Below are 23,888 nucleotides of genomic sequence, written 5' to 3' on the forward strand. Positions count from 1 at the left end.
TTTGATTGATGTAATACGAAGCCGGTGTCTGCATGCAGTCATGGGCCTTATTGTTTGATTGATGTAATACGAAGCGGGTGTCTGCATGCAGTCATGTGCCTTATTGTTGGATTGATGTAATACGAAGCCGGTGTCTGCATGCAGTCATGTGCCTTATTGTTTGATTGATGTAATACGAAGCCACTGTCTGCATGCAGTCATGTGCCTTATTGTTTGATTGATGTAATACGAAGGCGGTGTCTGCATGCAGTCATGTGCCTTATTGTTTGATTGATGTAATACGAAGCCGGTGTCTGCATGCAGTCATGTGCCTTATTGTTTGATTGATGTAATACGAAGTCACTGTCTGCATGCAGTCATGTGCTATATTGTTTGATTGATGTAATACGAAGCCGTGTCTGAATGCAGTCATGTGCCTTATTGTTTGATTGATGTAATACGAAGCCGGTGTCTGCATGCAGTCATGTGCCTTATTGTTGGATTGATGTAATACGAAGCCGGTGTGTGCATGCAGTCATGTGCCTTATTGTGTGATTCATGTAGTACGAAGCCGGTGTCTGCATGCAGTCATGTGCCTTATTGTGTGATTGATGTAATACGAAGCCGGTGTCTGCATGCAGTCATGTGCCTTATTGTTTGATTGATGTAATACGAAGCCGGTGTCTGCATGCAGTCATGTGCCTTATTGTTTGATTGATGTAATACGAAGCCGGTGTCTGCATGCAGTCATGTGCCTTATTGTTTGATTGATGTAATAGAAAGCCGGTGTCTGCATGCAGTCCCGCCTCTTATTGCTGGATTTATGTAATACGAAGCCAATGTCTGCATGCAGTCCAGCCTCTTATTGTTTGATTGATGTAATACGAAGCCGGTGTCTGCATGCAGTCATATGCCTTATTGTTTGATTGATGTAATACGAAGCCGGTGTCTGCATGCAGTCATGTGCCTTATTGTTTGATTGATGTAATACGAAGCCGGTGTCTGCATGCAGTTATGTGCCTTATTGTGTGATTGATGTAATACGAAGCCGGTGTCTGCATGCAGTCATATGCCTTATTGTTTCATTGATGTAATACGAAGCCGGTGTCTGCATGCAGTCATGTGCCTTATTGTTTGATTGATGTAATACGAAGCCAGTGTCTGCATGCAGTCATGTGCCTTATTGTTTGATTGATGTAATACGAAGCCGGTGTCTGCATGCAGTCATGTGCCTTATTGTTTGATTGATGTAATACGAAGCCGGTGTCTGCATGCAGTCATGTGCCTTATTGTTTGATTGATGTAATACGAAGCCGGTGTCTGCATGCAGTCATGTGCCTTATTGTTTGATTGATGTAATACGAAGCCGGTGTCTGCATGCAGTCATGTGCCTTATTGTTTGATTGATGTAATACGAAGCCACTGTCTGCATGCAGTCATGTGCCTTATTGTTTGATTGATGTAATAGAAAGCCGGTGTCTGCATGCAGTCCCGCCTCTTATTGCTGGATTTATGTAATACGAAGCCGGTGTCTGCATGCAGTCCAGCCTCTTATTGTTTGATTGATGTAATACAAAGCCACTGTCTGCATGCAGTCATGTGCCATATTGTTTGATTGATGTAATACGAAGCCGGTGTCTGAATGCAGTCATGTGCCTTATTGTTTGATTAATGTAATACGAAGCCGGTGTCTGCATGCAGTCATATGCCTTATAGTTTGATTGATGTAATACGAAGCCGGTGTCTGCATGCAGTCATGTGCCTTATTGTTTGATTGATGTAATACGAAGCCGATGTCTGCATGCGGTCATGTGCCTCATTGTTGAATTGATGTAATACGAAGCCGGTGTGTGCATGCAGTCATGTGCCTTATTGTGTGATTGATGTAATACGAAGCCGGTGTCTGCATGCAGTCATGTGCCTTATTGTTTGATTGATGTAATACGAAGCCGGTGTCTGCATGCAGTCATGTGCCTTATTGTTTGATTGATGTAATACGAAGCCACTGTCTGCATGCAGTCATGTGCCTTATTGTTTGATTGATGTAATCGAAAGCCGGTGTCTGCATGCAGTCCCGCCTCTTATTGTTGGATTTATGTAATACGAAGACGGTGTCTGCATGCAGTCCAGCCTCTTATTGTTTGATTGATGTAATACGAAGCCGGTGTCTGAATGCAGTCATGTGCCTTATTGTTTAATTGATGTAATACGAAGCCGGTGTCTGCATGCAGTCATGTGCCTTATTGTTTGATTGATGTAATACGAAGCCGGTGTTTGCATGCAGTCATGTGCCTTATTGTTTGATTGATGTAATACGAATCCGGTGTTTGCATGCAGTCATGTGCCTTATTGTTTGATTGATGTAATACGAAGCCAGTGTCTGCATGCAGTCATGTGCCTTATTGTTTGATTGATGTAATACGAAGCCGGTGTCTGCATGCAGTCCAGCCTCTTATTGTTGGATTGATGTAATACGAAGCCGGTGTCTGCATGCAGTCATGTGCCTTATTGTTTGATTGATGTAATACGAAGCCGGTGTCTGCATGCAGTCATGTGCCTTATTGTTTGATTGATGTAATACGAAGCCGGTGTCTGCATGCAGTCATGTGCCTTATTGTTTGATTGATGCAATACGAAGCCGGTGTCTGCATGCAGTCATGTGCCTTATTGTTTGATTGATGTAATACGAAGCCGGTGTCTGCATGCAGTCATGTGCCTTATTGTTTGATTGATGTAATACGAAGCCGGTGTCTGCATGCAGTCATGTGCCTTATTGTTTGATTGATGTAATACGAAGCCACTGTCTGCATGCAGTCATGTGCCTTATTGTTTGATTGATGTAATACGAAGCCGGTGTCTGCATGCAGTCATGTGCCTTATTGTTTGATTGATGTAATACGAAGCCGGTGTTTGCATGCAGTCATGTGCCTTATTGTTTGATTGATGTAATACGAAGCCGGTGTTTGCATGCAGTCATGTGCCTTATTGTTTGATTGATGTAATACGAAGCCAGTGTCTGCATGCAGTCATGTGCCTTATTGTTTGATTGATGTAATACGAAGCCGGTGTCTGCATGCAGTCCAGCCTCTTATTGTTGGATTGATGTAATACGAAGCCGGTGTCTGCATGCAGTCATGTGCCTTATTGCTTGATTGATGTAATATGAAGCCGGTGTCTGCATGCAGTCATGTGCCTTATTGTTTGATTGATGTAATACGAAGCCGGTGTCTGCATGCAGTCATGTGCCTTATTGTTTGATTGATGTAATACGAAGCCGGTGTCTGCATGCAGTTATGTGCCTTATTGTTTGATTGATGTAATACGAAGCCGGTGTCTGCATGCAGTCATGGTCCTTATTGTTTGATTGATGTAATACGAAGCGGGTGTCTGCATGCAGTCATGTGCCTTATTGTTGGATTGATGTAATACGAAGCCGGTGTCTGCATGCAGTCATGTGCCTTATTGTTTGATTGATGTAATACGAAGCCACTGTCTGCATGCAGTCATGTGCCTTATTGTTTGATTGATGTAATACGAAGGCGGTGTCTGCATGCAGTCATGTGCCTTATTGTTTGATTGATGTAATACGAAGCCGGTGTCTGCATGCAGTCATGTGCCTTATTGTTTGATTGATGTAATACGAAGCCACTGTCTGCATGCAGTCATGTGCTATATTGTTTGATTGATGTAATACGAAGCCGGTGTCTGAATGCAGTCATGTGCCTTATTGTTTGATTGATGTAATACGAAGCCGGTGTCTGCATGCAGTCATGTGCCTTATTGTTGGATTGATGTAATACGAAGCCGGTGTCTGCATGCAGTCATGTGCCTTATTGTTTGATTGATGTAATACGAAGCCGGTGTCTGCATGCAGTCATGTGCCTTATTGTTTGATTGATGTAATACGAAGCCGGTGTCTGCATGCAGTCATGTGCCTTATTGTTGGATTGATGTAATACGAAGCCGGTGTCTGCATGCAGTCATGTGCCTTATTGTTTGATTGATGTAATACGAAGCCGGTGTCTGCATGCAGTCATGTGCCTTATTGTTGGATTGATGTAATACGACGCCGGTGTCTGCATGCAGTCATGTGCCTTATTGTTTGATTGATGTAATACGAAGCCGGTGTCTGCATGCAGTCATGTGCCTTATTGTGTGATTGATGTAATACGAAGCCGGTGTTTGCATGCAGTCATGTGCCTTATTGTTTGATTGATGTAATACGACGCCGGTGTCTGCATGCAGTCATGTGCCTTATTGTTGGATTGATGTAATACGAAGCCGGTGTCTGCATGCAGTCATGTGCCTTATTATTTGATTGATGTAATACGAAGCCGGTGTCTGCATGCAGTCATGTGCCTTATTATTTGATTGATGTAATACGAAGCCGGTGTCTGCATGCAGTCATGTGCCTTATTGTTTGATTGATGTAATACGAAGCCGGTGTCTGCATGCAGTCATGTGCCTTATTATTTGATTGATGTAATACGAAGCCGGTGTCTGCATGCAGTCATGTGCCTTGTTGTTGGATTGATGTAATACGAAGCCGGTGTCTGCATGCAGTCATGTGCCTTATTGTTTGATTGATTTAATACGAAGCCGGTGTCTCTATGCAGTCATGTGCCTTATTGTTTGATTGATGTAATGCGAAGCCGGTGTCTGCATGCAGTCATGTGCCTTATTATTTGATTGATGTAATACGAAGCCGGTGTCTGCATGCAGTCATGTGCCTTATTATTTGATTGATGTAATACGAAGCCGGTGTCTGCATGCAGTCATGTGCCTTATTGTTTGATTGATGTAATGCGAAGCCGGTGTCTGCATGCAGTCATGTGCCTTATTATTTGATTGATGTAATACGAAGCCGGTGTTTGCATGCAGTCATGTGCCTTATTGTTTGATTGATGTAATACGACGCCGGTGTCTGCATGCAGTCATGTGCCTTATTGTTGGATTGATGTAATACGAAGCCGGTGTCTGCATGCAGTCATGTGCCTTATTATTTGATTGATGTAATACGAAGCCGGTGTCTGCATGCAGTCATGTGCCTTATTATTTGATTGATGTAATACGAAGCCGGTGTCTGCATGCAGTCATGTGCCTTATTGTTGGATTGATGTAATACGAAGCCGGTGTCTGCATGCAGTCATGTGCCTTATTATTTGATTGATGTAATACGAAGCCGGTGTCTGCATGCAGTCATGTGCCTTGTTGTTGGATTGATGTAATACGAAGCCGGTGTCTGCATGCAGTCATGTGCCTTATTGTTGGATTGATGTAATACGAAGCCGGTGTCTGCATGCAGTCATGTGCCTTATTGTTTGATTGATGTAATGCGAAGCCGGTGTCTGCATGCAGTCATGTGCCTTATTGTTTGATTGATGTAATACGAAGCCAGTGTCTGCATGCAGTCATGTGCCTTATTGTTGGATTGATGTAATATGAAGCCGGTGTCTGCATGCAGTCATGTGCCTTATTATTTGATTGATGTAATACGAAGCCGGTGTCTGCATGCAGTCATGTGCCTTATTGTTGGATTGATGTAATACGAAGCCGGTGTATGCATGCAGTCATGTGCCTTATTGTTGGATTGATGTAATATCGAAGCCGGTGTCTGCATGCAGTCATGTGCCTTTTTGTTTGATTGATGTAATACGAAGCCGGTGTCTGCATGCAGTCATGTGCCTTATTGTTTGATTGATGTAATAGAAAGCCAGTGTCTGCATGCAGGCATGTGCCTTTTTGTTTGATTGATGTAATACGAAGCCGGTGTCTGCATGCAGTCATGTGCCTTATTGTTTGATTGATGTAATAGAAAGCCAGTGTCTGCATGCAGTCATATGCCTTATTGTTTGATTGATGTAATACGAAGCCGGTGTCTGCATGCAGTCATGTGCCTTATTGTTGGATTGATGTAATACGAAGCCGGTGTCTGCATGCAGTCATGTGCCTTATTGTTGGATTGATGTAATACGAAGCCGGTGTCTGCATGCAGTCATGTGCCTTATTGTTTGATTGATGTAATACGTAGCCGGTGTTTGCATGCAGTCATGTGCCTTATTGTTTGATTGATGTAATACGAAGCCAGTGTCTGCATGCAGTCATGTGCCTTATTGTTGGATTGATGTAATACGAAGCCGGTGTCTGCATGCAGTCATGTGCCTTATTGTTTGATTGATGTAATACGAAGCCGGTGTCTGCATGCAGTCATGTGCCTTATTGTTTGATTGATGTAATACGAAGCCGGTGTCTGCATGCAGTCATGTGCCTTATTGTTTGATTGATGTAATACGAAGCCGGTGTCTGCATGCAGTCATGTGCCTTATTGTTTGATTGATGTAATACAAAGCCGGTGTCTGCATTCAGTCATGTGCCTTATTGTTTGATTGATGTAATACGAATCCGATGCCTGCATGCAGTCATGTGCCTTATTGTTGGATTGATGTAATACGAAGCCGGTGTTTGCATGCAGTCATGTGCCTTATTGTTTGATTGATGTAATACGAAGCCGGTGTCTGCATGCAGTCATGTGCCTTATTGTTTGATTGATGTAATACGAAGCCGGTGTCTGCATGCAGTCATGTGCCTTATTGTTCGATTGATGTAATACGAAGCCGGTGTCTGCATGCAGTCATGTGCCTTATTGTTTGATTGATGTAATACGAAGCCACTGTCTGCATGCAGTCATGTGCCTTATTGTTTGATTGATGTAATAGAAAGCCGGTGTCTGCATGCAGTCCCGCCTCTTATTGCTGGATTTATGTAATACTAAGCCGGTGTCTACATGCAGTCCAGCCTCTTATTGTTTGATTGATGTAATACAAAGCCACTGTCTGCATGCAGTCATGTGCCTTATTGTTTGATTGATGTAATACGAAGCCGGTGTCTGCATGCAGTCATGTGCCTTATTGTTTGATTGATGTAATACGAAGCCGGTGTCTGAATGCAGTCATGTGCCTTATTGTTTGATTGATGTAATACGAAGCCGGTGTCTGCATGCAGTCATGTGCCTTATTGTTTGATTGATGTAATACGAAGCTGGTGTCTGCATGCAGTCATGTGCCTTATTGTTTGATTGATGTAATACGAAGCCGGTGTCTGCATGCAGTCATGTGCCTTATTGTTGGATTGATGTAATATCGAAGCCGGTGTCTGCATGCAGTCATGTGCCTTTTTGTTTGATTGATGTAATACGAAGCCGGTGTCTGCATGCAGTCATGTGCCTTATTGTTTGATTGATGTAATAGAAAGCCAGTGTCTGCATGCAGTCATATGCCTTATTGTTTGATTGATGTAATACGAAGCCGGTGTTTGCATGCGGTCATGTGCCTTATTGTTTGATTGATGTAATACGAAGCCGGTGTCTGCATGCAGTCATGTGCCTTATTGTTTGATTGATGTAATACGAAGCCAGTGTCTGCATGCAGTCATGTGCCTTATTGTTGGATTGATGTAATACGAAGCCGGTGTCTGCATGCAGTCATGTGCCTTATTATTTGATTGATGTAATACGAAGCCGGTGTCTGCATGCAGTCATGTGCCTTATTGTTGGATTGATGTAATACGAAGCCGGTGTATGCATGCAGTCATGTGCCTTATTGTTGGATTGATGTAATATCGAAGCCGGTGTCTGCATGCAGTCATGTGCCTTTTTGTTTGATTGATGTAATACGAAGCCGGTGTCTGCATGCAGTCATGTGTCTTATTGTTTGATTGATGTAATAGAAAGCCAGTGTCTGCATGCAGTCATATGCCTTATTGTTTGATTGATGTAATACGAAGCCGGTGTCTGCATGCAGTCATGTGCCTTATTGTTGGATTGATGTAATACGAAGCCGGTGTCTGCATGCAGTCATGTGCCTTATTGTTGGATTGATGTAATACGAAGCCGGTGTCTGCATGCAGTCATGTGCCTCATTGTTTGATTGATGTAATACGAAGCCGGTGTTTGCATGCAGTCATGTGCCTTATTGTTTGATTGATGTAATACGAAGCCAGTGTCTGCATGCAGTCATGTGCCTTATTGTTGGATTGATGTAATACGAAGCCGGTGTCTGCATGCAGTCATGTGCCTTATTGTTTGATTGATGTAATACTAAGCCGGTGTCTGCATGCAGTCATGTGCCTTATTGTTTGATTGATGTAATACAAAGCCGGTGTCTGCATTCAGTCATGTGCCTTATTGTTTGATTGATGTAATACGAATCCGATGCCTGCATGCAGTCATGTGCCTTATTGTTGGATTGATGTAATACGAAGCCGGTGTTTGCATGCAGTCATGTGCCTTATTGTTTGATTGATGTAATACGAAGCCGGTGTCTGCATGCAGTCATGTGCCTTATTGTTTGATTGATGTAATACGAAGCCGGTGTCTGCATGCAGTCATGTGCCTTATTGTTTGATTGATGTAATACGAAGCCGGTGTCTGCATGCAGTCATGTGCCTTATTGTTTGATTGATATAATACGAAGCCACTGTCTGCATGCAGTCATGTGCCTTATTGTTTGATTGATGTAATAGAAAGCCGGTGTCTGCATGCAGTCCCGCCTCTTATTGCTGGATTTATGTAATACTAAGCCGGTGTCTACATGCAGTCCAGCCTCTTATTGTTTGATTGATGTAATACAAAGCCACTGTCTGCATGCAGTCATGTGCCTTATTGTTTGATTGATGTAATACGAAGCCGGTGTCTGCATGCAGTCATGTGCCTTATTGTTTGATTGATGTAATACGAAGCCGGTGTCTGAATGCAGTCATGTGCCTTATTGTTTGATTGATGTAATACGAAGCCGGTGTCTGTATGCAGTCATGTGCCTTATTGTTTGATTGATGTAATACGAAGCCACTGTCTGCATGCAGTCATGTGCCTTATTGTTTGATTGATGTAATACGAAGCCGGTGTCTAAATGCAGTCATGTGCCTTATTGTTTGATTGATGTAATACGAAGCCGGTGTCTGAATGCAGTCATGTGCCTTATTGTTTGATTGATGTAATACGAAGCCGGTGTCTGCATGCAGTCCAGCCTCTTATTGTTGGATTGATGTAATACGAAGCCGGTGTCTGCATGCAGTCATGTGCCTTATTGTTTGATTGATGTAATACGAAGCCGGTGTCTGCATGCAGTCATGTGCCTTATTGTTTGATTGATGTAATACGAAGCCGGTGTCTGCATGCAGTCATGTGCCTTATTGTTTGATTGATGTAATCCGAAGCCGGTGTCTGCATGCAGTCATGTGCCTTATTGTTTGATTGATGTAATACGAAGCCGGTGTCTGCATGCAGTCATGTGCCTTATTGTTTGATTGATGTAATACGAAGCCGGTGTCTGAATGCAGTCATGTGCCTTATTGTTTGATTGATGTAATACGAAGCCGGTGTCTGCATGCAGTCATGTGCCTTATTGTTGGATTGATGTAATACGAAGCCGGTGTCTGCATGCAGTCATGTGCCTTATTGTTTGATTGATGTAATACGAAGCTGGTGTCTGCATGCAGTCATGGGCCTTATTGTTTGATTGATGTAATACGAAGCCGGTGTCTGCATGCAGTCATGTGCCTTATAGTTTGATTGATGTAATACGAAGCCGGTGTCTGCATGCAGTCATGTGCCTTATTGTTTGATTGATGTAATACGAAGCCGGTGTCTGAATGCAGTCATGTGCCTTATTGTTTGATTGATGTAATACGAAGCCGGTGTCTGCATGCAGTCATGTGCCTTATTGTTGGATTGATGTAATACGAAGCCGGTGTCTGCATGCAGTCATGTGCCTTATTTTTTGATAGATGTAATACGAAGCTGGTGTCTGCATGCAGTCATGGGCCTTATTGTTTGATTGATGTAATACGAAGCAGGTGTCTGCATGCAGTCATGTGCCTTATTGTTTGATTGATGTAATACAAAGCCGGTGTCTGCATGCTGTCATGTGCCTTATTGTTGGATTGATGTAATACGAAGCCGGTGTCTGCATGCAGTCATGTGCCTTATTGTTGGATTGATGTAATATCGAACCCGGTGTCTGCATGCAGTCATGTGCCTTTTTGTTTGATTGATGTAATACGAAGCCGGTGTCTGCATGCAGTCATGTGCCTTATTGTTTGATTGATGTAATAGAAAGCCAGTGTCTGCATGCAGTCATATGCCTTATTGTTTGATTGATGTAATACGAAGCCGGTGTCTGCATGCAGTCATGTGCCTTATTGTTGGATTGATGTAATACGAAGCCAGTGTCTGCATGCAGTCATGTGCCTTATTGTTGGATTGATGTAATACGAAGCCGGTGTCTGCATGCAGTCATGTGCCTTATTGTTTGATTGATGTAATACGAAGCCGGTGTTTGCATGCAGTCATGTGCCTTATTGTTTGATTGATTTAATACGAAGCCGGTGTCTGCATGCAGTCATGTGCCTTATTGTTGGATTGATGTAATACGAAGCCGGTGTCTGCATGCAGTCATGTGCCTTATAGTTTGATTGATGTAATACGAAGCCCATGTCTGCATGCAGTCATGTGCCTTATTGTTTGATTGATGTAATACGAAGCCGGTGTCTGCATGCAGTCATGTGCCTTATTGTTTGATTGATGTAATACGAAGCCGGTGTGTGCATGCAGTCATGTGCCTTATTGTTTGATTGATGTAATACAAAGCCGGTGTCTGCATTCAGTCATGTGCCTTATTGTTTGATTGATGTAATACGAATCCGGTGCCTGCATGCAGTCATGTGCCTTATTGTGAGATTGATGTAATACGAAGCCGGTGTCTGCATGCAGTCATGTGCCTTATTGTTGGATTGATGTAATACGAAGCCGGTGTCTGCATGCAGTCATGTGCCTTATTGTTTGATTGATGAAATACGAAGCCGGTGTCTGCATGCAGTCATGTGCCTTATTGTTTGATTGATGTAATAGAAAGCCAGTGTCTGCATGCAGTCCCGCCTCTTATTGTTGGATTGATGTAATACGAAGCCGGTGTCTGCATGCAGTCATGTGCCTTATTGTTTGATTGATGTAATACGAAGCCGGTGTCTGCATGCTGTCATGTGCCTTATTGTTGGATTGATGTAATACGAAGCCGGTGTCTGCATGCAGTCATGTGCCTTATTGTTGGATTGATGTAATACGAAGCCGGTGTTTGCATGCAGTCATGTGCCTTATTGTTTGATTGATGTAATACGAAGCCGGCGCCTGCATGCAGTCATGTGCCTTATTGTTTGATTGATGTAATACGAAGCCGGTGTCTGCATGCAGTCATGTGCGTTATTGTTTGATTGATGTAATACGAAGCCGGTGTCTGCATGCAGTCATGTGCCTTATTGTTTGATTGATGTAATACGAAGCAGGTGTCTGCATGCAGGCATGTGCCTTATTGTTGGATTGATGTAATACGAATCCGGTGTCTGCATGCAGTCATGTGCCTTATTGTTGGATTGATGTAATACGTAGCCGGTGTCTGCATGCAGTCTCGCCTCTTATTATTTGATTGATGTAATACGAAGCCGGTGTCTGCATGCAGTCATGTGCCTTATTGTTTGATTGATGTAATACGAAGCCGGTGTCTGCATGCAGTCATGTGCCTTATTGTTTGATTGATGTAATAGAAAGCCAGTGTCTGCATGCAGTCCAGCCTCTTATTGTTGGATTGATGTAATACGAAGCCGGTGTCTGCATGCAGTCATGTGCCTTATTGTTTGATTGATGTAATACGAAGCCGGTGTCTGCATGCAGTCATGTGCCTTATTGTTGGATTGATGTAATACGAAGCCGGTGTCTGCATGCAGTCATGTGCCTTATTATTTGATTGATGTAATACGAAGCCGGTGTCTGCATGCAGTCATGTGCCTTATTGTTTGATTGATGTAATACGAAGCCGGTGTCTGCATGCAGTCATGTGCCTTATTGTTTGATTGATGTAATACGAAGCCGGTGTCTGCATGCAGTCATGTGCCTTATTGTTTGATTGATGTAATACGAAGCCGGTGTCTGCATGCAGTCATGTGCCTTATTGTGTGATTGATGTAATACGAAGCCGGTGTCTGCATGCAGTCATGTGCATTATTGTTTGATTGATGTAATACGAAGCTGGTGTCTGCATGCAGTCATGGGCCTTATTGTTTGATTGATGTAATACGAAGCCGGTGTCTGCATGCAGTCATGTGCCTTATTGTTTGATTGATGTAATACGAAGCCGGTGTCTGCATGCTGTCATGTGCCTTATTGTTGGATTGATGTAATACGAAGCCGGTGTCTGCATGCAGTCATGTGCCTTATTGTTGGATTGATGTAATATCGAACCCGGTGTCTGCATGCAGTCATGTGCCTTTTTGTTTGATTGATGTAATACGAAGCCGGTGTCTGCATGCAGTCATGTGCCTTATTGTTTGATTGATGTAATAGAAAGCCAGTGTCTGCATGCAGTCATATGTATTATTGTTTGATTGATGTAATACGAAGCCGGTGTCTGCATGCAGTCATGTGCCTTATTGTTGGATTGATATAATACGAAGCCAGTGTCTGCATGCAGTCATAAGCCTTATTGTTGGATTGATGTAATACGAAGCCGGTGTCTGCATGCAGTCATGTGCCTTATTGTTTGATTGATGTAATACGAAGCCGGTGTTTGCATGCAGTCATGTGCCTTATTGTTTGATTGATTTAATACGAAGCCGGTGTCTGCATGCAGTCATGTGCCTTATTGTTGGATTGATGTAATACGAAGCCGGTGTCTGCATGCAGTCATGTGCCTTATAGTTTGATTGATGTAATACGAAGCCCATGTCTGCATGCAGTCATGTGCCTTATTGTTTGATTGATGTAATACGAAGCCGGTGTCTGCATGCAGTCATGTGCCTTATTGTTTGATTGATGTAATACGAAGCCGGTGTGTGCATGCAGTCATGTGCCTTATTGTTTGATTGATGTAATACAAAGCCGGTGTCTGCATTCAGTCATGTGCCTTATTGTTTGATTGATGTAATACGAATCCGGTGCCTGCATGCAGTCATGTGCCTTATTGTGAGATTGATGTAATACGAAGCCGGTGTCTGCATGCAGTCATGTGCCTTATTGTTGGATTGATGTAATACGAAGCCGGTGTCTGCATGCAGTCATGTGCCTTATTGTTTGATTGATGAAATACGAAGCCGGTGTCTGCATGCAGTCATGTGCCTTATTGTTTGATTGATGTAATAGAAAGCCAGTGTCTGCATGCAGTCCCGCCTCTTATTGTTGGATTGATGTAATACGAAGCCGGTGTCTGCATGCAGTCATGTGCCTTATTGTTTGATTGATGTAATACGAAGCCGGTGTCTGCATGCTGTCATGTGCCTTATTGTTGGATTGATGTAATACGAAGCCGGTGTCTGCATGCAGTCATGTGCCTTATTGTTGGATTGATGTAATACGAAGCCGGTGTTTGCATGCAGTCATGTGCCTTATTGTTTGATTGATGTAATACGAAGCCGGTGCCTGCATGCAGTCATGTGCCTTATTGTTTGATTGATGTAATACGAAGCCGGTGTCTGCATGCAGTCATGTGCGTTATTGTTTGATTGATGTAATACGAAGCCGGTGTCTGCATGCAGTCATGTGCCTTATTGTTTGATTGATGTAATACGAAGCAGGTGTCTGCATGCAGTCATGTGCCTTATTGTTGGATTGATGTAATACGAATCCGGTGTCTGCATGCAGTCATGTGCCTTATTGTTGGATTGATGTAATACGTAGCCGGTGCCTGCATGCAGTCTCGCCTCTTATTATTTGATTGATGTAATACGAAGCCGGTGTCTGCATGCAGTCATGTGCCTTATTGTTTGATTGATGTAATACGAAGCCGGTGTCTGCATGCAGTCATGTGCCTTATTGTTTGATTGATGTAATAGAAAGCCAGTGTCTGCATGCAGTCCAGCCTCTTATTGTTGGATTGATGTAATACGAAGCCGGTGTCTGCATGCAGTCATGTGCCTTATTGTTTGATTGATGTAATACGAAGCCGGTGTCTGCATGCAGTCATGTGCCTTATTGTTGGATTGATGTAATACGAAGCCGGTGTCTGCATGCAGTCATGTGCCTTATTATTTGATTGATGTAATACGAAGCCGGTGTCTGCATGCAGTCATGTGCCTTATTGTTTGATTGATGTAATACGAAGCCGGTGTCTGCATGCAGTCATGTGCCTTATTGTTTGATTGATGTAATACGAAGCCGGTGTCTGCATGCAGTCATGTGCCTTATTGTTTGATTGATGTAATACGAAGCCGGTGTCTGCATGCAGTCATGTGCCTTATTGTGTGATTGATGTAATACGAAGCCGGTGTCTGCATGCAGTCATGTGCATTATTGTTTGATTGATGTAATACGAAGCCGGTGTCTGCATGCAGTCATGTGCATTATTGTTTGATTGATGTAATACGAAGCCGGTGTCTGCATGCAGTCATGTGCCTTATTGTTTGATTTATGTAATACAAAGCCAGTGTCTGCATGCAGTCACGTGCCTTATTGTTTGATTGATGTAATACGAAGCCGGTGTCTGCATGCAGTCATGTGCCTTATTGTTTGATTGATGTAATACGAAGCCAGTGTCTGCATGCAGTCACGTGCCTTATTGTTGGATTGATGTAATACGAAGCCGGTGTCTGCATGCAGTCATGTGCCTTATTGTTGGATTTATGTAATACGAAGCCGGTGTCTGCATGCAGTCATGTGCCTTATTGTTTGATTGATGTAATACGAAGCCGGTGTCTGCATGCAGTCATGTGCCTTATTGTTTAATTGATGCAATACGAAGCCGGTGTCTGCATGCAGTCATGTGCCTTATTGTTGGATTTATGTAATACGAAGCCACTGTCTGCATGCAGTCATGTGCCTTATTGTTTGATTGATGTAATACGAAGCCGGTGTCTGCATGCAGTCATGTGCCTTATTGTTGGATTGATGTAATACGAAGCCGGTGTCTGCATGCAGTCATGTGCCTTATTGTTTGATTTATGTAATACAAAGCCAGTGTCTGCATGCAGTCACGTGCCTTATTGTTTGATTGATGTAATACGAAGCTGGTGTCTGCATGCAGTCATGTGCCTTATTGTTTGATTGATGTAATACGAAGCCAGTGTCTGCATGCAGTCACGTGCCTTATTGTTGGATTGATGTAATACGAAGCCGGTGTCTGCATGCAGTCATGTGCCTTATTGTTGGATTGATGTAATACGAAGCCGGTGTCAGCATGCAGTCATGTGCCTTATTGTTTGATTGATGTAATACGAAGCCGGTGTCTGCATGCAGTCATGTGCCTTATTGTTTAATTGATGTAATACGAAGCCGGTGTCTGCATGCTGTCATGTGCCTTATTGTTGGATTTATGTAATACGAAGCCACTGTCTGCATGCAGTCATGTGCCTTATTGTTTGATTGATGTAATACGAAGCCGGTGTCTGCATGCAGTCATGTGCCTTATTGTTTGATTGATGTAATACGAAGCCGGTGTCTGCATGCAGTCATGTGCCTTATTGTGTGATTGATGTAATACGAAGCCGGTGTCTGCATGCAGTCATGTGCCTTATTGTTTGATTGATGTAATACGAAGCCGGTGTCTGCATGCAGTCATGTGCCTTATTGTTTGATTGATGTAATACGAAGCCGGTGTCTGCATGCAGTCATGTGCCTTATTGTTTGATTGATGTAATACGAAGCCGGTGTCTGCATGCAGTCATGTGCCTTATTGTTTGATTGATGTAATACGAAGCCGGTATCTGCATGCAGTCATGTGCCTTATTGTTTGATTGATGTAATACGAAGCTGGTGTCTGCATGCAGTCATGTGCCTTATTGTTTGATTGATGTAATACGAAGCCGGTGTCTGCATGCACTCATGTGCCTTGTTGTTGGATTGATGTAATACGAAGCCGGTGTCTGCATGCAGTCATGTGCCTTATTGTTGGATTGATGTAATACGAAGCCGGTGTCTGCATGCAGTCATGTGCCTTATTGTTTGATTGATGTAATACGAAGCCGGTGTCTGCATGCAGTCATGTGCCTTATTGTTGGATTGATGTAATAGAAAGCCAGTGTCTGCATGCAGTCATGTGCCTTATTGTTGGATTGATGTAATACGAAGCCGGTGTCTGCATGCAGTCATGTGCCTTATTGTTTGATTGATGTAATACGAAGCCAGTGTCTGCATGCAGTCATGTGCCTATTTGTTGGATTGATGTAATACGAAGCCGGTGTCTGCTTGCAGTCATGTGCCTTATTGTTTGATTGATGTAATACGAAGCCGGTGTCTGCATGCAGTCATGTGCCTTATTGTTGGATTGATGTAATACGAAGCCGGTGTCTGCATGCAGTCATGTGCCTTATTGTTAGATTGATGTAATACGAAGCCGGTGTCTGCATGCAGTCATGTGCCTTATTGTTGGATTGATGTAATATGAAGCCGGTGTCTGCATGCAGTCATGTGCCTTATTGTTTGATTGATGTAATACGAAGCCAGTGTCTGCATGCAGTCATGTGCCTTATTGTTGGATTGATGTAATACAAAGCCACTGTCTGCATGCAGTCATGTGCCTTATTGTTTGATTGATGTAATACGAAGCCGGTGTCTGCATGCAGTCATGTGCCTTATTGTTTGATTGATGTAATACGAAGCCGGTGTCTGCATTCAGTCATGTGCCTTATTGTTGGATTGATGTAATACGAAGCCGGTGTCTGCATGCAGTCATGTGCCTTATTGTTTGATTGATGTAATACGAAGCCGGTGTCTGCATGCAGTCATGTGCCTTATTGTTGGATTGATGTAATACGAAGCCGGTGTCTGCATGCAGTCATCTGCCTTATTGTTTGATTGATGTAATACGTAGCCGGTGTCTGCATGCAGTCATGTGCGTTATTGTTTGATTGATGTAATAGAAAGCCAGTGTCTGCATGCAGTCCCGCCTCTTATTGTTTGATTGATGTAATACGAAGCCGGTGTCTGCATGCAGTCATGTGCCTTATTGTTTGATTGATGTAATACGAAGCCGGTGTCTGCATGCAGTCACGTGCCTTATTGTTGGATTGATGTAATACGAAGCCGGTGTCTGCATGCAGTCATGTGCCTTATTGTTGGATTGATGTAATACGAAGCCGGTGTCTGCATGCAGTCATGTGCCTTATTGTGTGATTGATGTAATACGAAGCCGGTATCTGTATGCAGTCATGTGCCTTATTGTTGGATTGATGTAATACGAAGCCGGTGTCTGCATGCAGTCATGTGCCTTATTGTGTGATTGATGTAATACGAAGCCGGTATCTGTATGCAGTCATGTGCCTTATTGTTGGATTGATGTAATACGAAGCCGGTGTCTGCATGCAGTCATGTGCCTTATTGTTTGATTGATGTAATACGAAGCCGGTGTCTGCATGCAGTCATGTGCCTTATTGTTTGATTGATGTAATACGAAGCCAGTGTCTGCATGCAGTCATGTGCCTTATTGTTGGATTGATGTAATACGAAGCCGGTGTCTGCATGCAGTCATGTGCGTTATTGTTTGATTGATTTAATACGAAGCCGGTGTCTGCATGCAGTCATGTGCGTTATTGTTTGATTGATGTAATACGAAGCCAGTGTCTGCATGCAGTCATGTGCCTTATTGTTGGATTGATGTAATACGAAGCCGGTGTCTGCATGCAGTCATGTGCCTTATTGTTTGATTGATGTAATACGAAGCCGGTGTCTGCATGCAGTCATGTGCCTTATTGTTTGATTGATGTAATACGAAGCCGGTGTCTGCATGCAGTCATGTGCCTTATTGTTTGATTGATGTAATACGAAGCCGGTGTCTGCATTTAGACCTGATGTCTTATTATTGGATGTATGTAATAGGATGCCAGGGTGCACATTCAGACCTGTACCCTACTGTTGGATTGACGTAATAGAAAGCCGGTGTCTGCATGAAGTCCTCTCATTTATTGTTGGATGGCTGTAATAAAAGGCCTGTCTCTGCATTGAGCCCTGTCTCTTTTGCTTAGATGGGTGTAATCGGGAGCCTGTCTCGGATGCAGCCTGCCCTTTGGCTCAGCAGGTCTTGTCTGGAGCACAAAGAGTATTTGTTTTGATTTGTTCCTACTACAGGAGCCAAGAGACACCTTTCAGACATGGATTTACAAGGGTGGGTTTCTGTTGAGTCCAGAAATAGTCACACTCCTGCTTCAGTCTGTTCTCCTCCTCTCTATCTTTGTCCAGTGTAGATAATAATGAGCTACCTCAGGTCTGACCCACCTAGACATCATGTGATAACACTGGAGAGGGAATATAGCACACATGATCCCAGTGAACTGGAGATCATCTTCCTTATAGAACATGTCTGAAGGCATTTCCAGGTTTTATGGTCATCTTAAAGGTAGGGTTTCTTTATACTGTCTCATGAATGAAGAGCGGTGGACAGACAGGAGAATGCACAGATGGACGACGGGGGGTGGATACAAGGAAAAGGGTCGACAGAAGGAAGTGGATGGGCTTAGAAGGATGGAGATGGATTAGAAAGAAATACCTGAGAGCCGGACAGACAGGAGGATGCACAGATAGACAATGGTGATGATGGACAGGTGGAAGGGATAATGGACAGATGAATGGATGGATGACAGAAGGAAGCTGCTGGGGTCAGAAGGGTGGAGAGGGATACGAAGTACCTGAGAGCTGGACAGACAGGAGGATGCACAGATGGACAATGGGGGGTCATAGACAGCTGGAAGGATGGGTGACAGAAGGAAGCTGCTGGGCTCAGTGGTGTGAAGACAGATAAAACATGAGGTCCTGACAGCTGAACGGAGTAACCGTGTCTTTTCCTCCTCAGAATCCATCTTCCTGGATCCGAACACAGCTCACCCTGCACTCAACATCTCCGCAGATGGAAAGAGAGTCACAAGGCTTCCTAATAAACAGAATGTTGCCAAGAATGCAGAGAGATTTTGGCAAAATGTATGTGTTCTTGGAACTGTAGGCTTCACCTCTGGGAGGCATTACTGGGAGCTGATGGTGCCCAAGCGCAGTGTCGAAACATTTTCTGTTATGTTGTGGTATGTAGGGGTGGCCAGGCAGTCTGTTACTAAGAATGCCCTTACACAGATGGTTCGGCCTGAGAGCGGCTTCTGGGTTTTGACGCGAGTTAAATTTGTTTCTAAGATTTACCCTGTGCCTGCTTATCTTTCGAGAGGGCTTCCCTTAGTAAGCCCCATTGGAGTTTACCTGGACTTCGAGGGGGGGCTGGTGTCATTCTTCAATGCTCAGACCCAGGAGCACCTCTTCACCTACACAGACACCTTCACAGAGAAGGTCTTTCCTGTGGTTTGTAGCTACATGTCCTCAGCCATAGAGCTGAGGTAAACAGTGGAGGGGAGGCCTGCAGATGTGTGTCTTTGATCATTAGTGGAAGAGCTGCTGTCAATCATGATCAGAACTGATTTACCTGTTTCAAGGCAGTCATTTCTATTTATAAAGATTCTCGATTTTGGATTTGAATTTCTCATGTGTTTTGTTTCGTGCTGAAAGTTGCAACAACACGTCTACAGAAGTAACAGACATTTGTTTCTGCCAATTCATGGTTTATAATAAATAATGTGCAGGTTTTCAGGTATTACAAGTCTGTTGTCATTGCTCTCACCTCATCATTCACACTGTCAGGCACATTCAGTCCATGGATCACTTTCTGCTAGACATTGAGACTCAAGGTAGAATATAGCTCATTGGGTCAGGTACCGTCTGCATAAATCACCTTGTAACCTGCAGGCCACAGCCGCGTTCACGTTTTTTGCAAGAAGAAACTTCGATTTAGTTCAGAAATAACATCCCCTTCCGATTTTGTCAGTAGTGGTCGTATAAGCTTGATCTGTCTGCAGCCTTCGACACCATCTCTCACCATGTGACAGCCTGGACTGAGGGACGCTGCCTTAAGCCTGCTTGAGTCATTTTTAGTGAAGAGAACTCTCAAAGTCAGCTGCACGAACTTTAGGACTCATGCGCTCCATCGGTTCCACGTGTCGTCCTATGCGGATGACACCCAAATCATCGTCTTCATCTCTGATGTCTGGGAAGGGGTGGCAGACATGTTTAGGTCCTGTTGGGATGAAGTCAGCTTTTTGATGAGGGAGAACTGTTTTTTAGCGTGGAAAATTAGATCCGGACTCACTGTTGGTGACCGAAAACCTGCGCCACTGTACCTGTTCCGGTGGGTGCGACAACAAATCTGGGGGTGATCTTTGACAATACTTTGGCATTTGACACCCAGGTCAATAGAACGGTGAGTTCTTGTTCATGTTTTTGTATCATTAAGACCTGGAAGAAAATTCTTCCCTTTCTTCCTGCAGAGTTAAGGGTGTCAGTATCCATTGCTCTTATTACATCTCACCTTGGTTATTGAAATGTACTTTATTCAAATGCCAATCAGTATTCCTTGAATAAGCTTCAGGTCATCCAAAATGCACATGCTATTCGGTTGGTCTTGGATCTGCCTTAAAAAATCTCCATTGGCAAACACACGGAAGTGATGGATGGAGCGGTGAATCTTTTCAGACACTCACCCCCAGTCACAGATTTGGGTTGAATCCATCATCGTTCTTCACCATCCCAGTTCAGACAGAGCTTTGGCAGCCAGTAAGGAAGCAGGTGACTTTTAAACCCCTGTGCCTTGTACATAAGGCTCGCCACCAACAGGGCTCATGGTGTCTTAGGGCCGCCTTCACCTGGTTTGATCCTAGTGGACCTCTGAGATCAGTAGGAGCAAGTAAAGCTAATAGTTCCTAGGCTCTGGACCGCGAGATGGGGGAACGAGCATTCACGGTGGCAGCCGCCAGGTTTTGCAAATATTAGGAGTCTGAAATGATACGCTATTTTTGTTGCCAGGTGAAAACCCAGTTATCTGTATAACTTCAAATTGTCTTGGGCGACCTTCTGATGCTTTTATGCATCCTCTTCTCTAGGGTTGTCCCCTCCCTCTGGTTTCTTACTTGGTGACCGTGCTTTGATGCCTATTGGTTTTATGTGCTTATAAATTCAAACTCAAAATTCTGATTAAAAATTCAAGAAGTACTAGACCAAAAATCAATTTCTTAACCAGTTGATAGTTCAATTTTTTGAGTAAACCATGCTAGAATCCTCACACTGCTCCAGTAGTTGTGCCTTCCTATTCAATTCAGAATCCTTCTACCCGCCTCAGTGCTTGTCAGCCTCTGGATTCAACACCTATGAGCCCCTCCTGTATGCTCCACACTCTGGGGCATATTATCAACAAATAGCGATATTTATCGCTAAATAAGCTTAGCGTCATTTTTATTACCGCCATAGCTCGCCGGATGTTATCGCAAAGATAACGTGCTATTAGCAACGTTTATCTCAAATGCGATAAAATATCCGGCGATAGCGGCTCAATGCGTGAATATCACTGGAAAACCAGCAATATTCAGGCATTAACGCCAATTGGGTCGTAACCTGAATATGCAACTTCCATTGGATATACAGGTTAAGAAGTGGTCTGAGCAGGCGTTAGTTTTCAGTGATATTTTTTTACCACTACGCCTGCGTTGATAATAGGCGATAGCGATGTTAGCGGCTGTTTTCAGGTTGGGTACGCCCATTTTACATGTCATTAGCGATAAATATCGCTGACATGCAAAGCGGGCCCCAAACCTCTCGCTATCGCCTACAAACAGCGTGCTAATAGGGCGATGAAATTATCGCTGCTTTTCGGCCAAAAACAGCTGCAAAAGCAGCGATGATTTCATATCGCATGCCTTGCTAATATGCCCTTCTGATCCTTAGCTAGAGACAACCACAACTGTTTGGAAGAGTTTGCACCATCAGCAGTGGTGTTGTGACTGCGGTGGCCCTGCGGTGGCCCTTAGATAATCTGTATCCGGTATCCGGTGGCGCCCAGTTTGCATAGGAGGGGATGGTCTTTCTATGAATAAGGTTCAAAACAACATATAGGAACAACATTAATTAAGAAAAGGCTGACTCAAAAGAAGAATTTGAGAGTAGTAAATTGGAGAAAACTATGAAGCTTCATCAAAATATAAAGGAATAAAATAGAAGTGAAATATAGTCCGTTTAATAAAGCATCAAAAATCATTTGCCATGGAGGCACAAAGCTTTTCAAATAGATGCAGCAACAAGGAAAATCTAAAAGAGACCTAGTCCCTAATCTATATTACTTTCACGCAGCACTGGAAGCCACCGTGCTGTGCTGCGCTGAGTGAAAGGGGAGGAATGCACCATGTTTCACATTATGCAACGCATTCCTGTCCTTTCCTTGCACTGGCGCACTTTTGGCCGCATAGCTCCAACGCAGGCACCTTTGCGTCAAGGCGCTAGGGTGCCTGCACTGTAGTGATACAGTGGGACAACTGCTAAACTTACAAATGACACATAAACTATCTCAGATTTCTTTGACACAAAAATAATAAAAGTGTATGATACCTTTATGGACCCCGAGCCTACAGTTATGACTGATTTAGGAGATACTGAGCCACCCGCTACCTCTTTAAATCAATTCCATCCTATCACCCTCATTGAGGCACTGAAAGAAATACAAAAAATGCAAATCAGGGGCACCTGATGATCCATGTCCACCTAAACTCTGGAAAATGATGTCGGACGCAATTGTAGTTCCCCTTTTACATATATGGAACACGTCCATTGAAACTGGCACGTTTCCGGATTGCTGGAAACAGGCCACGCTCCTCCCTTTGAAAAAAAAAAACAACGGCGCGCCGGATGACCTGAGCAATCTCCGACCCATTTCCCTACTAGCAGCCCCTGGAAAAATGCTCGAAAAGCTGATCCAACGTCAGCTAAATAGCTTCATTGAAGAAAAAGGCGCCTTACATGAAACTCAGTCAGGCTTCAGGGCCGGTTTTAGCACCGAGACGGCCCTTATTGAGGTTGCTGAGTCGATCAGGTGGTCCTTAGATTCAGGAGCATCAGCTATGCTGGTGCTCCTGGATCTATCACCTGCATTTGATACGGTGGATCACGGCAGACTGCTGCTGCGGCTGAAGGACATAGGCCTAGAAGACAAGGCACTTATTTGGCTCCACTCCTACCTCACAGATCGGTCCCAGAAAGTGGCGCTGGGTACCTTCTCCTCTAAACCCAAACGCCTCTGGTGCGGTGTCCCGCAGGGGTCGGCACTCAGCCCTTTGCTGTTTAATGTCTATCTGGCCCCACTTTTTACTCTGATTGCTAAATGGGGGGTCAAGGCAATTTCGTATGCAGATGATACGCAATTAGTCTTCCCCTATAAAGATACGTCCGAGGCAGCTTTTAGTAAAATTAGGGGCTGTCTTTGAGACGTGGCTAGCTGGATGAACACAAATAAACTAAAAATGAATGCTAGCAAAACGGAGGTGTTATTTTTGGGAAAACATAAACATCCCCCCCCGGACTTGTGGTGGCCACCTGAAATGGGCCCAGCCCCATCTCCCGGAGCCCATGCTAAAAATCTGGGAGTAAGATGGGATGAGAATCTTTCCTTCTTGCCTCACATACAACAGCTCACCGCCGGCTGCCTGCATAAACTTAGAAATCTTTGAAAATTTCTGTCTCTTCTACCAGTCGAGTGTCGCAAAATGGTAGTTCACGCGACAGTTACATCTCGACTAGACTACTCAAATGGCCTCTACCTTGGTCTGCCCAAATATCTGGTGCAACGCCTACAGATCGTGCAGAATGCGGCTGAGAGACTGATAAAACGCATTCCCTTTAGGTATCATGTCTCTCCGCATCTGCACGAGCTACATTGGCTCCCAGTGGCAAGTAGAATAAAATTCAAGGTGTTAACCTTGGCGTTCAGAGCGCTAAAAGGTACCTGCCCCAACTATTTAAAACGTTGACTCCCCCGATACCACCAAGAGCGACAGCTGCGATCTAACTCTATGCTTAAGCTAAC

The 23,888-nt window shown here is 43.9% G+C and overlaps 1 protein-coding gene across 1 annotated transcript in view; it reads left to right on the top strand.

Annotated features, from left to right (window-relative positions):
• Nucleotides 1-21,496, top strand: part of LOC144806407 (CD5 antigen-like) — a 381,883-nt gene extending 360,387 nt beyond the window's left edge. The window contains exon 7 of the mRNA XM_078672771.1: nucleotides 18,801-21,496. Within this exon, the coding sequence (XP_078528897.1) occupies nucleotides 18,801-19,330 (530 nt within the window). The 3' untranslated portion in view covers nucleotides 19,331-21,496. The remainder of the gene's footprint in view (nucleotides 1-18,800) is intronic.
• Nucleotides 21,497-23,888: the final 2,392 nt, after the last annotated feature.

Source organism: Lissotriton helveticus, chromosome 1_2 (assembly GCF_964261635.1).
Source record: "Lissotriton helveticus chromosome 1_2, aLisHel1.1, whole genome shotgun sequence".
Taxonomy (NCBI): domain Eukaryota; kingdom Metazoa; phylum Chordata; class Amphibia; order Caudata; family Salamandridae; genus Lissotriton; species Lissotriton helveticus.